This window comes from Anopheles coluzzii, chromosome 3, assembly GCF_943734685.1.
Source record: "Anopheles coluzzii chromosome 3, AcolN3, whole genome shotgun sequence".
Taxonomy (NCBI): Eukaryota; Metazoa; Arthropoda; class Insecta; order Diptera; family Culicidae; genus Anopheles; species Anopheles coluzzii.
In genome coordinates, this window is record NC_064671.1 from 22773331 (window position 1) to 22789165 (window position 15835).

Below are 15835 nucleotides of genomic sequence, written 5' to 3' on the forward strand. Positions count from 1 at the left end.
AGAATTGAAGGAAAGAAGCAGCACACACACACACATACGCAGAGCACAGTCGCATGGACCAGCAAGCTCCAACAATGCACACATCCACGCAGACAAACGATGCGTTCCCATAGTGAAACCGTCAAACGTCAAGCAATCGAGAGCAATAGAAATAGGCAAATCGCGAGAGAAAGAGAGAAGGAGAGAGAGCGCGCGAGAAACTAGCATCCCTTATCCGCTCCCCCGATTTCCCCATCCCCGGTCTAACCCATCGGTTGCTAGATCAACTGAGCTAAACGCTAACCAAATATTCATCCCCCGAGCGGCGCAGGTTCGGACAGCTTCTAACACGCTCGGGATGTCTGTTAGGAAGCAGACGGGGCTGACCAAACGTGGCCACACTCGCTTGAACAATTATCACCAGCACCTCTCCTCCCCTTAAGCCACGCTACGAACCTTGTCTGTGGTGGTAGGCTTTACCTCAGGCCGACCTAGCGTTGCCCAGCGTTTGATAAGTGCAGTGAGCAGAGGCTACACTCATACAGTGAAAAGCTGGGTGGGGGGGGGGGGGGGGGGGGTGCACCCCAATGGGAGCGTTTGTCACTGGGCGTTGATAATGGAACATTCAGCTAGGAAGCGTATCACCTAGCGGGGCTGTGTCGGTGTCTGTGATTTGCCGGCCTGTACCTGTTCGCTTATCGTCGCTGATATCGGAATCGTTGGTTCGATTAGGGCAGAGATAGTGGGGTGAAGAGGAGAGGTTAATACCCGTACACTAAAACACATCGGAATACAGCTGGTCTGGCCCGTGGGCACGCATAAACACTGGACCCAGTACCAGAGGGAACCTCCTGAAATGGTGTTTTTTTTAAGATTTAAATCTTCTTTTTAATAAGCGTGCCTAACGCATCGTAACGCACCGTAACGCATCTTGATTTTGACAGTCAATCACACAGTTTTGACAGAAGGGTTTGTTTTGATTTCGCTATTTTCCGTTTGATGAGAGTCTTTTTGAGGCAAATTCACTTGCCCCAAGCTCCCCCTCTCCTACCCTTCTGAGTGGGAGTCCTTCTGTAGTCATTGCCGAATTTTTACAGGATTTTTGCCTCCGCACTCCACCGCAAGATACGGTTTCACATGTACACACACACACATGCACACACGATCGCGCGCGCTCTCGCCACAGTGTCAATGAACTCCCGCTCAGCATGTCGCGCCGGTGGGTTGTTCGCGCAAACACGCGGTACGCCTTCGCTCGCCTTACCCAAAAATTTGCTCCCAACTTTTTACACTAACCACCACCACCGCCGTTCCTCCTGTCTCGCATCGAGTCACGCACTGTCTCCGTTTCTCTGTTTTCTCTTCCTCTCTCTCTCTCGCTCTCGCCTTCTCTTTACTGTTGTTCCTTCGTTGTTGGGTTTGGGTGATCCTCGGCGGCCTGGATCCTAGCAGCCTGCCAGCTCTGATGTTCATCGGTCCTGCTAAGAGTGCTAAGTGAAACGCATCGCGCTACATTCTGAACATCCACGCGGGGGCATTCGTGTGCAGTGGCCCTCAGAGAGAGAAAGAGGAAGAAAGAAACAGGGTAAAAGTGCACCGAAACGAACCCCGGCCGAAGTAAAAGCCGGAAGGGCGCGCTCCGTGTGCGACCAGTGCCTAGCGAACGTGAAAACAATTGTGTCAACACCCGGCGGCTTCAAATTGAGATGCAAATGAGCTTTGCTGGGGCTTTAACCGGCTCGCGATTGCGGAACTGATTTACCGAATTGCATAATTTCCACAGGTATTTCCCCCCCGGTCCTCTTCAGCCAGAAACAGGGTTTTTTTGGGAGGGAAGCGCATCAATCGAATCACATTATCAGCACCGAAATGACCCGGCAGCCAATTACCAACACCAACATCACCACCACTGGCATGCCAAAGTTCACGCAGCGCCAACCGTTAATCGTTGACGAATTATTCAATCGACTGTAACCGACCGTTATGTGATTTGTGGGAGGGGAAAAAGGTGTTTAAAAGTTATTTACTTTTGATTTGTGTTGCGCACCATCGTGTGTGTGTTAGTTTTTTGGGTTGTTGTTTTGCTTCGTGGCTGTGTTAAGTATGCAATGTTGCATTATTCACCCATTGAATCCAGCACGTGACCAATCCAATGCACAAATTCATAATTAATTCCTCTACTGTGCCATTTGCGGCCTTGAATGTGAGGGAAGTTTCAACATAATTACCGGTCTCTGTTTGTTTGTACTTCATTAGGCATGCGGGGTTCTGGTGTTTTATTTGCTTTAAATTTTACTCCACTCCACTACTGCACACATCAAACGCATACTACTTCCGGTGAAATGTGTTATTGTTTTTTTTTTTTGCAATCATCTAGATATGATTTCCACTGCACAAATGGCAGTGAGTAAAAATGAGGAAGAAAAATTATTATACCATATCGATCGAGCAGGTGCCGATTAATATAGATGAATTTTTCATGCGCTGCTACATTTATGTCAGAACGCAATTGAACTCAGGATGAGAAATGTGTGTTTGGTGGAGAGGAAAGAATTGAGAGAAAAAAAACCGCTTTTAAATGCTTCATTGTGCACTGGGGCGCAATAAGCGTGCGCATGGTGATTCATAAATGCATAAAGTACCAGGCGTCCGCTCTACATTTCGAGTGCAAAGGTGCATGATGACCTTTTTACGCATTATGAATTGCACTGTTTAACCACTTTTGCTGTAAATTTGTTAAATTTAAAGATTTCTTTTACTTTAAACTAGAGCTTTTTAGTCCCTTTTTTCATTCATGCGAAACTGTCGTCCATAAATTATTTGCAATTACCTTTACCGGCCCCGGCGCCCGACACAATCGGGGTTGGCATGGCTTTTCTTCGCCAAAATCCCGTGTCAATGGACCATAATTACGAATGGCCACTGCCGCACCACTCCCGCAATGTACCGGCTCAAGAATAACATAAATCTTAAAATAAACTTGTGTGTATGTGTGTGTGTGTGTTTTTCCATACCGGGCAGGGCCACGACAACCAGACATGCAGATGGTTTATTTCACTCTTAATTTTTATGTTTTTACACCTACCACCAGGGCGCACTTGAAACGGAAGTAAGAGTCAATGTGGGAGAAATGAGGGAATGGTGAGAAGAAAAAAAAAACAGATATGAAAATATGCGAACAAAACTTTTCCCGCGACAAATTGCGCCATCTCACGCCGGGTGTGTCATCCCGTAGGCCGTTGACATCGCGGAGCAGATCGCGACCGAGGGAGAAGAGGACAGGTCATCACACGGCACGAGAGAGGGTGAAGGGGGGAATAAACGGATGTCGTAGCACATTACTTTTTCGACCGGTCGACCGACCGAGGTGGTAGATGAGAAAATTAATGAAAAAATCCGACATGAAGAGAAAAAACAAGACCCAGCATCGAGTTCTGTGTCTTAATAGCATCAGATCGAGGCAAAAACTGGCATGTTCTTCCCTCTGCTCGCTCTGCTTATCTCCCCTCCCGAGGGGCCCTTTTCCCCACTTTCAACATTCTCGCACACTCCCCAATATAATCGTTCACGCCAGCACAGCATCGGCAACATGATCGTCCCGCGTCGTCGCATCAGTCGTCGCCTTTTTCTTGAATCCAAATTTTTTCGGTGATTGCGTCTTTGCGTCACGCAAAGCCAAACAAGACAGAGAGAGAAAAAGAGAGAGAGAGGGAGAGGGAAGAGCGAAACAAAAAAGCCGCACGCACCTAACGATGATTAATGGTTGCATCCTTGTGCGGATTCATCTTCTAGTTTCGCACATAAATTTGCCTTTCTTTCAACCTTGCTACCGCGCATCCCTCCCTCTCCCAGCACGAACAGTACGATTCTTCTTCAAGCCAGCTAAGCGACACAAACCCGCCCCAGCGTGACAATAGTGCAAATCGATGGTTGATTATGTCTCTTCCGTTCTACGCCTTGGAGAGCGGACTTTCTCAAGAAAACTTCCCGTCCCGTTGGCTGCCCGCACACACACTGGGCCGAAAGGAGGGAAACCAATGACCCGTCTGATCGTGCCGATCACGCTGGCGCCTTCCTAGACTCCTGCTGCTGCCCTTTATACCCCTTTTGCACCGTTCACCGGGCACACTATCACGCATTTTTCTCCTCGTCCAAGCGTTAGCGCCAAAGACACTCGAAGCGGAATGGGGCGGGATGGCAGCGAACGAAGACAAACCGTTGATAAGACGCGAGTGTCGGGTTTGCGGTCATTGAACCGCCCGGTAATGGTGGCTGCACCCGTGTGTACCACAATCTGGTAGTGTTCGGCCAGCACTTAATTAATGGTGAATCGATATTAACACCACGCGTGTGCCTGACGAAGGGGGAGCACTGTGTGTGGGCATGAAGGGGACTTATTTATTTCACACTTCACACCGAAAGCGATAAATTCTGCCATTCTGATGGTGTCAATTGTGTGGCAGGTGCGTGTACTCAGGTATACTCTCCAGTGCTGTACAGTCCTGTCACTCCAAATCGATAGGCTCTACTGGCGGGAGGGTGTCGGAGAGTGGAGAGATGCGTTTTTATACCCGTTCAAATTGATACGCACGATTTACGGGTGCTAATTCCCTCCGAAGTGGTTCGACAGCTTCATTCCTATCGCTTTTAGATGAAGCTTTGAGATGAGTATCATGTGAGTAAGAGATTGAGCTAAAAATGATATCCAAATAAATACCCGATGAGAATAAATTTGCAACCAAAACAATAGAATCAACTGATAAATACGCATTTGTAAGTAGAAGTTGTACAAATGATGTTACGATCTTGATATCAACTATAAGACATTCTGATTCTGAACATTCAGAATTTTTGATAGCATAATTTTCAATGTTACTGACATTTTCTTAGTGTGACAAACCTCTTCAATAATATTTTGAATGGCATATTGCACAACATTCCGAATTCCTATTGCTTGCTATTTGGTAATAACTAAACAATGCTGTCCAAGGTAGCATTATTGTTTATTACCTTTTCACCGGAGGACAACGAACCACGGTGACATTATTCCCTGGATATGATCATCAAAGCTCAGTTTTATGCCCCTGTCTGGAGCGTTTCAAAAATGAAGCACAAAAACATTACCAAAAATGCTATAAAAATCTCAAACCTTACCCACTGCCCTGCTGGAAAGCGACGCGTTTTGACGAGCAGCCAGGGAATAACTGTATGAAAAGGGACAGGCCATGTCAAAAATTATTAACAAAGTTGTGCCGGTTGCAAAATTTTGGCAGTTTAAGCAACCATTATAAAAAGAGCGTTCCAAACACCACCAAAATGCTTGCTTCTCGAGTAAAACCAAACCTGGCGTCGGCGTCTTCTCATCGAAAACAAAAAAAACGCTCTCCATCTAGGGACCGCGGTTTGGTCTGCGGCGGCGGTGGGTTTGAAATCATCGAACCCGCACATCGGTACCGGGGCTTGCGGCTGTTTGTTGTGAGTTTTGCCGCGCTCTTTTAACGCGCGCACACACCAATTCTTGGGGGGGGGGGGGGGGGGGTTGGTGGGAGCGCAGCAACCACCCGCAGGAGAGAGAGAGTGCGACCGGTGCGAGGGAAAAGGGGATGGGATTGTCTAAGAGCGCGCGAGACATTGCGCTCCCTGGCGCTGCGCCTCCGCGTATGTTGCGGGCAGTATGTTTTGCTTTAGTTCAATAACCTAAAGATTGTGACGCGCTGAGCGCTGAGCGTTCGTAGAACTGACCCTTTTGCGAAAGAGAGCAGTGAGAGACAGCGCGAAAGAGTGGGAGCGAAAGCAAGAGCGAGAGTGAGTGCATCGAGTGCGAGCTCCAAAACACCAGCAGGGTGGGGAAAAGCACACACACACCGAGTGAGTGCTAGTTGAGGTTCGTTCACACGCCGTGAGTGACGGCTGTGAGCTGCCGTTCGCAATGCGTGTGAAGTAAGGGGATGATGATGATGCATTCCTCTCCCGAATGGTCTTTACATTATGCAAACAAGTGTTAGTTTGTAAAGGCTCGAAACGCGGGGAGATGATGTTTGCGGAGTGAAGTTTTTTTTGGTTTTGGAGCGTTAAAAGTGACACTTGGTTAAAAAATCGATTAAAACGCGTCGATCGCGATGGATGGTTCTCGATCCGACACAACTCCCCATCCCCAGCGGCACCTGTGTGTGCAGGGCACTCAACTCCACCGGTACGGCACTCGCAGCCGCATTTTACCGCTACGCAAGAGCTCAGCACTCAGTCACTCGAGGCTCCCTTTCCGCCACTTCCCTTTAAAACGCACTCCTCGCTAGAACCCAGTCCACCCTTTTCCACCCCTGCCCCGACACAAACAGACCAACCAAGTCAGCGCACCTTGAGGTTAATGATCCTTCTGGTGTCGTCGTCGTCGTCGTCGTCGGAATCGCGCAGATGGTTTTATTTTTATTGTTCCCCAGTTCTTGCCCCGTTCTTTCGAAGCCGGCCGGCCGACGACGACGTAGTTTGCGCTTGGCGTTTTGCTTGGGTACGTTGCGCCCGTGCACTTCCTCTCTCTCTCTTTTGTCTCCATTTCCACTCCTCACCCACGTACTTTGCTTTAGCGACGCCACCAATGTGACGTAATTTTCGGTGTCTCTTCTCTGTGCGTGTATTTGGAGGTTGTTGTTTTTGTTGTTGTTGCTGCAGGTTTTTCCCGCTGCACGAATAGTTGTTTTTTTGTTTGCATCTTCTCTTTTTTCCCTCTGTGTGGCCTGTACGTCCTTCAGCGATGGTAGTACGGCTTCGGGGGTGCATTCTTTCGACCCGCTGCTACTTCCTCGCTACGATCGGTCTAGTTAGAACCTCTTCGGAACGGGTGGTTGGGAAGGCTTGGCTGAGCTAAGATTAAACACACACATTTAGAAAAAAAAGCACATACTGAACAGATTGCAGAAAGAGAGAATGGTTGGAATTGAAAAATATGCATTACAAACTTCAACCTTTTCACCTCCCGTTGTTTACAAGAACGATGCATGGAAAAGCGCACCAAGGTGTTCCATATGGTTGATGAGGTTAATAAACTTTGCACACACAAGCAGATGCAAAAATGTGCGTATGTGTGTGTGTGTGTGTGTGTGTGTGTGTGTGTGTGTGTGTGTGTGTGTGTGTGTGTGTGTGTGTGTGTGTGTGTGTGTGTGTGTTGTTTGCCTCCCAGCAAATAGGGTATAGCGACACTGCACTGTACATAACAATCGTTGTAATAATAGATAATTTACATCGATGCTAAAGGGCAAGGGAAACTCAACCTGCTGCTGCTGATGCTGCTCGGTCCTGGCGAAGGTACATTACCATTTTGCGAGACAAAACTGCTGCTTTGCATAATTTCACACTGTCAATGCGCATCGCACCTCTCAGTCCAGGCAGCAAAGGGCTTCCAGTTCCAGTAGAACGTTCTTTAGCACGCCAAATGAGTTCCAGCACAGCGAATTCTTCTACCCGTGGTTTTTTTGTTGTTGCTTTTTTTGTTTCATTATGAGCCAGCAAACAAAACCACCGCACAGGAAAGGTGAATGAACTATGCTGATTCACACGTCCCAGCCATCCAGCATCTTCCCAGGCCCAGACACAGCGACGGTGCGCTGATAAGGGTGGCACTGGAGCAGCTGCGACAAACATATGTAAATATGGGTGCATCATGATGCAATTCTTGCCGGTTCAATGACACTGCTCACTTTATGTTCCTACGTGTGAGACCAAAGGAGAGTGAGAGAGAGAGAGAGAGAGAGAGAGAGAGAGAGAGAGAGAGAGTGTAAAAGAAAGTGAGCAACAGACCAAGTGAGAGAGGGAGAGAAGAAAGAAAGAGCGATACAGCACTGTGTCCTTTGAAAAAGGGATACACAAATTCAAGCCACCTTTTGCGGCAGCAGCCCGAGGCCAAGGCCAAGGTCATGCCACGGACGCATTTCTTTCGCTCGCTTCGGTTTCGGTGCTGCATTGTGACAGTGGCATTCTAGTTGCCAATATTACTTCACATTAAACACATCCAGTGTGTAGAAAAGAAAAACCCACTCATTATCGAAAGCAAATGTGATGGCATACTTCTTCTTCCCCCCGTCGATCGATATGTACGATCGAACGATACGATCGGGCGTGTACGTGATGTGAGCACTGTTGCGAAACTAAGAAAAAATGGATGGTGAAGAGAAGGAAGAAAAAACAGACGAAAAGAAGCAAACTTCAAGCGTGACCATCGACACGATCGGGCCCGGGTGCCCGATGACGACAGCGACCACCGCCGCGTCTTTTAGCGAGGGGTTAATGGTCTTTGGGTGGTAAAAAAAGCACATACAGACACACACACACACACACAGCCCGGGAGACAACAATTACCAACGGGCTTCGAGGCACACAGTAGTTGCAGCGTCTGTACTTTTCGATGTTTTTGGCCAAGCTCGCTGAGCGCGCTCGGTTAGCAGTACGTGCTGATTGTGTGCCGGGAAGGTTCTAAAAGAGTTGCTGGCGATACGTTGTTTCTTTTTTTTGTGCGTTTTTTTTATTTTCACACTTTGCTGCTACCGTCTGTTTGTTTTAGCATGAGTGTGTGTGTTTTTTTTTTTCTTTCTTTTTGCTGCAATATTGTTGGATTGCGTTTATTTCTGTCCTTCTCTCCCGAAAACGTCAGCCAAAGGGGAGTCTCAATTTAGCAGGTGCACTTTGCACCGCAAAAGCAACCCTCTGTCGGAGGTATCGGGACGCGGGGAGGTGGACCAAATTTCGCTACCGTTCCAGCAAAATATTGCGTTTGCTCGGGAATGCATACACCGTTTTCACCCCGCGGCCATGGTTTTGGGGTGGGATGAGAGAAGATTTACGATTAAATGCAAATGCTCCCCACAGAGGCCAGTAAATAGGGGTGGGGGGGGGGGGGGGGGAGAAATGGTTTGGACGGGGAGCGTTTTTAAACCCCGCGTTGGTTGAAGTCACGTACCCGCAGGCAAGCGAAAGACAGACGTTGGCTCACACGTACGATGAGTTCATGGGTTGTGGCAATGAGTCAAGAAGCTGCAATGAGCAAAATGTAATTTCGATACAACTTTGCAGGATGAAGGTTTTGTTGAGCGATTCAATCGTTTCTTACTTCAAATCTATGAGATTGATTTCTCAACAACTGTTTGAACAAAATTGATTGATTTTGTGTTCTTAAAGATCATGTTTTAATGATTTATGTTGGATAAGGTACAAAATTCATTTTTCACAAAAAAAAACATTGATTTCCCATCAAAAGAACACAATTTTATAATTGTCACGTATTCATGACTCCTTTCGTGTGCTTTTTTGTGATGGTACATGCATGAGAAAAACTTGAATGATTGAGCACAAAAGAAGTAACTTTGTACCATGATCACGAGGAGAACGCGCCTGTTTCTGCGACTCCTGCAGGAGCGACAACCACCACCCAGTGCGATGCACCTTTCTTATCGCACATTAGCGCCATCATTATAACGTTTATTTGCCCTCCGTATGTGTGCGTGTGTGTGTGCATGTCTGGGTGGGAATCATGAGCTCAGCCAATTTACGCTATTTGCTATTTAGCGGAGACGCAACACAAGCTTCGCTCGAGTAGGAGTTTCGTTTTTACTTGCCGATGCGATGCGATGTGGCGATTCTATTTATACTGCAACTATCACTCTCCGCACTGCGCGAACCCGCTTTCCCCTCCATACCGCGGTGCATCATTAAGAATCAAATCATCATCATCATCATCATCATCACAGCGGACGCAACAAGATGCAATACTGCGTCGAAGGGAGCTGTGTGGGGTCAAAAGGAACGACGGGGAGTGTGGGCGAGGGTGCATCAGGATGCACGATGTCGTGTAATTGCACTTTCGCTTTCCGAGACAGATAACGGGGAAGGAATGCGTAATGTTTGTACGGGTGGCACGGGACAGCGCAAAGGCGTGGGCAAGTGAGTGATAGATTCAAGTGTGTTTGTATGTGTGTGTGTGTGTTTCGCTCCCTAATGCATTTATAGCCGACTGGCGATGGTTTCGTAATTTTATTTGTTTTTGTACGATACTAAAAATGGACTTTAAGGGGAGAACTTTTTAAATTTGCTATTAATTTAAAGGCTGTTTTTGTAGATAATTCCTAAACAATGGCTCAGCTATTGTGATTCAATTTGACATCTTACTATGTGCTTGTTGTCAAGGTATTTAATGAGACCATTAAGAGTAACGAAGCTATTAGAATCGATTGAAATCGATAGCAAAGTGATTAAAATGCTGAAACCAAAAGACGCTTCTTTGAGCAAAGAGTTTCAAGCTCGCTTTGCAACTTTATACTATAATATTAACGGTGCGAGTGCCCTGCTCATCCCCTCCAAGCCCGGAGTGCAGCCGGAAAGCAATAGAAGACGGCACGGGACGGAAGGGGGACATTGTATTGTATATCACAAAAACTTCGTTTGATCGAAACTTTATCCAACTGCGAGCTACAGCGAAGCAGGGAGGGAAAGGGCTGAGTAGGTGGGAAAGGTGGCGCGCCGGTAGGGTCAAAAGGGTAGATCAGCACGACGACGGCGCACACTCGGGTCGCCATCCCCACATTCACACAAACAGACACACACATACACTGGGCACGTTTCGCGGTTTTTTTTGTCTTCTGCAAACGCAACCGATGCGCTCTGTCTCTCTCTCTCTCTCTCGCTCACTCATTCTATTGCCCTCTCTTTCTGTCGCTCTCCCACTTCGCTTCGCCCATGTGTGCCGATTCTGCTGCCGTAATCTCATTTTAAATAGATTTCCGTTTCTTGACCTATCCCACTGCGGTTCGCTGTGGTGTGCGTGCGGTAATGGCGTTGCGTTGCCATTTGTTTTTTTTTTTGCTTTTGCTGTTGCTGTTGCTGTTGTCGTTGTGTTTTTGTGCTGTGTTTTTGTTTTGTTGTGCTGTGGTCTGCTCTGCCACTGTGCTCGATGCAGTTTTGCACAGCGTGCGACGCGGCCATTGCCTCTGCCATTTTCACGCACGCAGAGCAATGGCAGAAGGCGCACACACACACACACACACACACACACACACACACATACTGGGGAAGGTGCAGCGATGGATGATTCGCAGCGTGGGGATAGAACGCAATATCACTGCCTGTGTGTGTATGTGTATGTGTGTTTGTTTTTAAGTTGTATCTTGTCTTCTGCATCTTAACTGCATCAAACGGTATACTTGCATCTGCTCAAATCGTGACCGGTGTGGTTTAGCGCAGAAGTTGCTGCTTCTTCGTTTTTTAGCACTTTACGTTGTGTTACACTTCTAAACGGTCGTCTCGTTGCTTGTCTTTGCTAAATGGTACCGTTTTGCTTTGATGATGTGCCGTGCCAGCAGTTGCATCTTTTTATTTATTTTTATTTTTTTAAGCTAATAGCTGAAGCTGCTTAATAGAGCTTTATTTTTTATGTTGTTTTACGATGTTTTGGCCACTTTGTGTGTGTGTCAGAAGGGAATAGCTTCAAACACTTTCAGTAATAAACTGCAAGAATAATTCAAAATTAAACTGTTACGAATTCCTGTTAGAATAGACGAATTCATGTTAGATTTTTTTGTTATAAATACAGTACTTCAAAAACAAAAGGATTTTTTTTTTCAAAAGGAGGACAAAAGGACGAAAGGATTTATTCCAAAATATTTTACTCTAGAAAATCTATTAAATTAAATTCTAGCCGCCAGGCCAGTTGGCCTTTATCTGATGCATGTGCACTTTATTGATTTATTCGGTTCACGCACGCCCATATCAATAAATGTCATATTTCCTCTTATCTTGCCATTGCAACTGCATCGAAAACAGCAACAAAAACAACCCCCATTTCCAACCCGTTTTGGGGCGGGATGACGAATTTTTGTTCCCACACCACATTCACACACCGCTCGCTGCTCGCCCTTGTGTGGTGGTGTGTGAGCGATCTAGCTATACACCTTTATACTTTAGATTGCAGCGTGTAGCCGGTGTATTAATAACAAAGAAATGAAACAAATAGGAAAAAAACATCCCCCAAACACACACACACACATACGCTTACACCCCAATGTCCGCAAATGGTAACGGCAAACACACACGGCGCACGATATCGGGTATACCTGTGGATGGGATGCGCATTTTTAGGTCAGTCCGTCTGTGCTGATTAAGGTCGACGGTTCCGGTAGAAGCGTCGGGGTTTGTTTTTCCCCTCCCCTTCTGGTGGGTGCATTTTTCCATTCCAGCGGGAAAATACACGTTCTTATCGTTCGGTTTTCGGCGTCGATTGGGTAGACTGCGCGCGAGGCTTGCGTTCGGTTGGTGGTAATGTGATTCGATTCGATGCGTGAATTTGCAAACGGCGAAGAATGAAGGTGAAAGTTCCACAATGAAAAAGGGTGCTCGAAAGTAAATTTGTTTCGTTTTGTTTGTTTTGTTTTTATCTTGAAGAAAACGTACAACCCTTCTCAGTGAGTGTGTGATGTGAATAAATATTATAAATCAATTATAAATCAACAAAATAAAAACAGAAGAAAAGAACATCGTGTCAGTGTCCGGCGGATTGATTTAATTATATAGAGTGATTCATAAGACCCTGTGCATCATAAGAGCACCAATACCAAGAGTTGCTCGTAGCGGTCAACAGTTTCGTGCATCGCAGCTCCTCCTTTCATTCAGAATTCGCCGACCGGGAAGTAACAAACCCGCTGCAAGGATGACTGTCGAATGTATTGAGGATTTGTATCCCACCTAAGCTCACCCCCTGTCCAGCTGGTGCGTACTACCAGCACAGGGTAAACCCACTAACTGTGCGCAAAGTGTGGAGCGACTGTGACCGTGTGAAGACGAATACGATTACAAAGTGAAGAGAAAAATAAAACAAAACCAAATTAGTGCGAAACGATTTGCTGTGGGCAAAAAAAGGGCCTACAGCCCTTGACCGAACCTTTCGGTTTGCGGCACGTGCGGTTGTACCGCTCCGAAATTGTAGTGCGTAAAGCAACGCCAACAGAAAACCTAACCTACCTCACCAGTGTTGCACACATCATCAACCTCCCGCCCACTCCCGAACAGACGCTATTTGCTGGCAAATGGATGACGGAGAATTTTTGGACCTGTTCAGTCAATCCTGGAATGGCAAATACCACGCGGCGGCCAACCGTGCAGGCGACGAACCGGCCGGCATCGGAGCGGCGGCGGGTGGCGGGACAGGTGCCGCCGCCGGCTACACCAACTCGGCGGCGGTGGCAGCGGCCGCCACCGCTGCCGCTACAGCCGCCGCCATGGCCGTCGCGCCCAAGCTCACCACGCGGCTTATGCAGCCCCAGCCCGGCTCGACGGCGGGCGGATCGCAGGGGCTGTACGCGAGCACCAAACACTTACTTGCGCACCTGCCCCCGAACCACAAGCAGCAGCCGAGCGCTGCGAGCGCCACGAGCGCGGCGGCATCGACGGCCAGTGCTAGCCGTCACGCGGCACCGTCACCCTTCAGTGTACCCCCGGCCGGTGCCCAAACGACTGATTTACGTGATACAAACCTAGGGCCTTTAAGAAATACCACTAGCAGTAGTACCAGCAGCAACACAACCAACACCAGCACCAGTGCGGCAAACAACAGCAGCAGCGGTGGCAGCAGTGGCAACAGTAGCAATACCAGCAACAGTCACGCCAACGGTGCGCAGCATCTGTTGGGCGGCGGCAGTAGCTTTGCGCGTGAGACGCGCGAATTTCCCAAGCTGAGCCATCGGTTGCTGCAGCCGCTAAACCACACGCTCGACCAGGGCCCGGCCCAGGGTGGGTCCGGTGGTTCCGGCCACGCGGCGATGGTACGCCAGGAGGAACAGGACTACAACGCATTCTGCTCAACGCTGTCGGCGGTCGCGTCGATGGCGGCAGCCTCGCTGGCGATGGAGGATGAAGACCTGGCGGACAGTACGACGCCACCGCCGCAACCGTTCACCTCGGGGGGTTTGCTAGCGGCCGGGCTGGCAGGCAATGGTACCGGCGGTGGCAGCGCCGGTGACGCGAACGGTGGCAGTGTGGAAGGTGATCTCGGCCCGAACGGGGAACTGTTGGGGTTGAACGGTCATCAGCATGAGAAAAAGACTCCCAATTCAATTAGAGGTAAGTTTGTGGCGATGCTGTCGGAGAAACTGCCTATTGTTGGGAGTATTAGTACAACACAGCGGTACAGAGTCGGTCGCCTAACAAGCTGGCTCGTGCGATGGGTACCAGACGTGACTTTGAACAATGTATGGGAGAAGTAGGAACCAATCATTATGTCACATAACATCGATTGACAAGCTTCAAGTGGTGTTTCAGTTCTAGTGCACTGGATAATAGCAAAAACTCACCAAAATTACTTTGTTTATTCCTTCGTTTATGCTCATTACAGAGTTTTGTTATAGAATTCCAATATTAAGGAATTTTTACTCTCTAGCTACAGATAAACTCGATAGATCTTCAAAAGATTCTCTAAATCTTATTTGATTATTTTTCTTCAGAATTCAGGTAACTCATTTGGGAACCTTAGAGGAATTAAAAACATAGAGAAACATTCATCTTGATAAGGAAACAAACTATACCAAATGTTGAAACATAGCATCATGTGACCACAGAAAAAAGAATCGTTCCATGAAGATTTTTATAATCAGTTTATGTACTGTAAGAAAATATCTTAGAATCTCTCAAAGATCTTCAAACCTCTTCAATGTTTTTTGTTTATGGCTTGGTAAAACAAACCAAAATTGGGGCCCTACACGATTCTAGTCATTTTTTTTTTTTTTTTTTGTATGGAGTTTGACAGTTGGAGGCTGAAATCATGTAAACACTTCATACAAAACCACACACAAAACTAGCCTGCAATTTTCAGTCTAGATTATTCTATCCCCAAAGCTAGAATTAGATTCGAGTACCTGTTCGAAAACTGGCAAAACAAGATGATGTTTACATTTATCCCAAGGTGCATTAAAGAGATCTGGTGATGAAATCCAGATTCAAAGTGTATGTAGTCCAGGTGGTATCGTAGCATGTTTTTTATAACCAAATTTGAATATCACTTTTTGGCAGGATGGGTGAAAACTTCTGTTCAAACAAGCTTTATGGAGGCTTGACGAATACTCAAAACACTCTTAAAATCTTCATTCAGAAACAGAAGCGATAAAAACCAGCCTTTTAAATTCATACACCTTGGGATAAGCCCACCTGTGTGTTATACTCACTTAGACAGCTGCTCGAAAACTGCTATACAATGCAAACAGCTGACAGACTGAAATTTCAGCCTACGATCTTAGAACGGAAAGGGCCCCATTGTGGAATTTTGTGGAAACAAACTATACCAAATGTTGAAACATAGCATCATGTGACCACAGAAAAAAATCGTTCTATGATCTATTCTATAATCTGTTTATGTACTGTAAGAAAATATCTGAGAATCTCTCAAAGCTCTTCAAACCTATTCAATGTTTTTTGTTAATGTCTTGGTACAGCTAACCACAATTTTTGGCATTTTCTGGATTAAACTAAGACATAATTTTCAATTAAAATACCGACTTTCGAGTCAAATAGTCTATTTCAGAAGCACACAAGTATCACAAACGTACACAATTACACAAACAGTCTACAACGGCACAGCCCCTTTCCGTGCGTAATAGAACATCTATTTTGCAATCCTTTCAAAGCGTTATTTATTCCCATCAAAGGCAATCAAATTACACCAAATATCTCGCCAACTAATTCATCTAACCCCTTCCCACCAGCTAGCACCAGCTTCCTTCTATCGATTTTTGCAACACAATTTGCAAATTGCACTCTCCTCCCCTTTTACTACCCACACACACACACACACGCAATCATCCCGCCCACCCGGCCCGGGAAAGATTGC

The 15835-nt window shown here is 46.8% G+C and overlaps 1 protein-coding gene across 23 annotated transcripts in view; it reads left to right on the top strand.

Annotated features, from left to right (window-relative positions):
• The window catches only part of LOC120954768 (probable nuclear hormone receptor HR3), a 509904-nt gene that overhangs the window by 475384 nt on the left and 18685 nt on the right, over positions 1 to 15835 (top strand). For 5 of the 23 annotated variants that reach the window (XM_040374975.2, XM_040374987.2, XM_040374988.2 and 2 more), the window contains exons 1-2: positions 552 to 1762; positions 12403 to 14076. The exons of 5 other annotated variants lie outside the window; for them this stretch is intronic. In XM_040374975.2, coding sequence (XP_040230909.2) covers positions 13044 to 14076 — 1033 coding nt within the window. In that variant the 5' untranslated portion in view covers positions 552 to 1762; positions 12403 to 13043. Of the gene's footprint in view, positions 1 to 551; positions 1763 to 12402; positions 14077 to 15835 lie in introns of those variants that run through there. 13 more of the 23 variants (XM_040374980.2, XM_040374978.2, XM_040374981.2 and 10 more) reach the window with 8 other exon arrangements.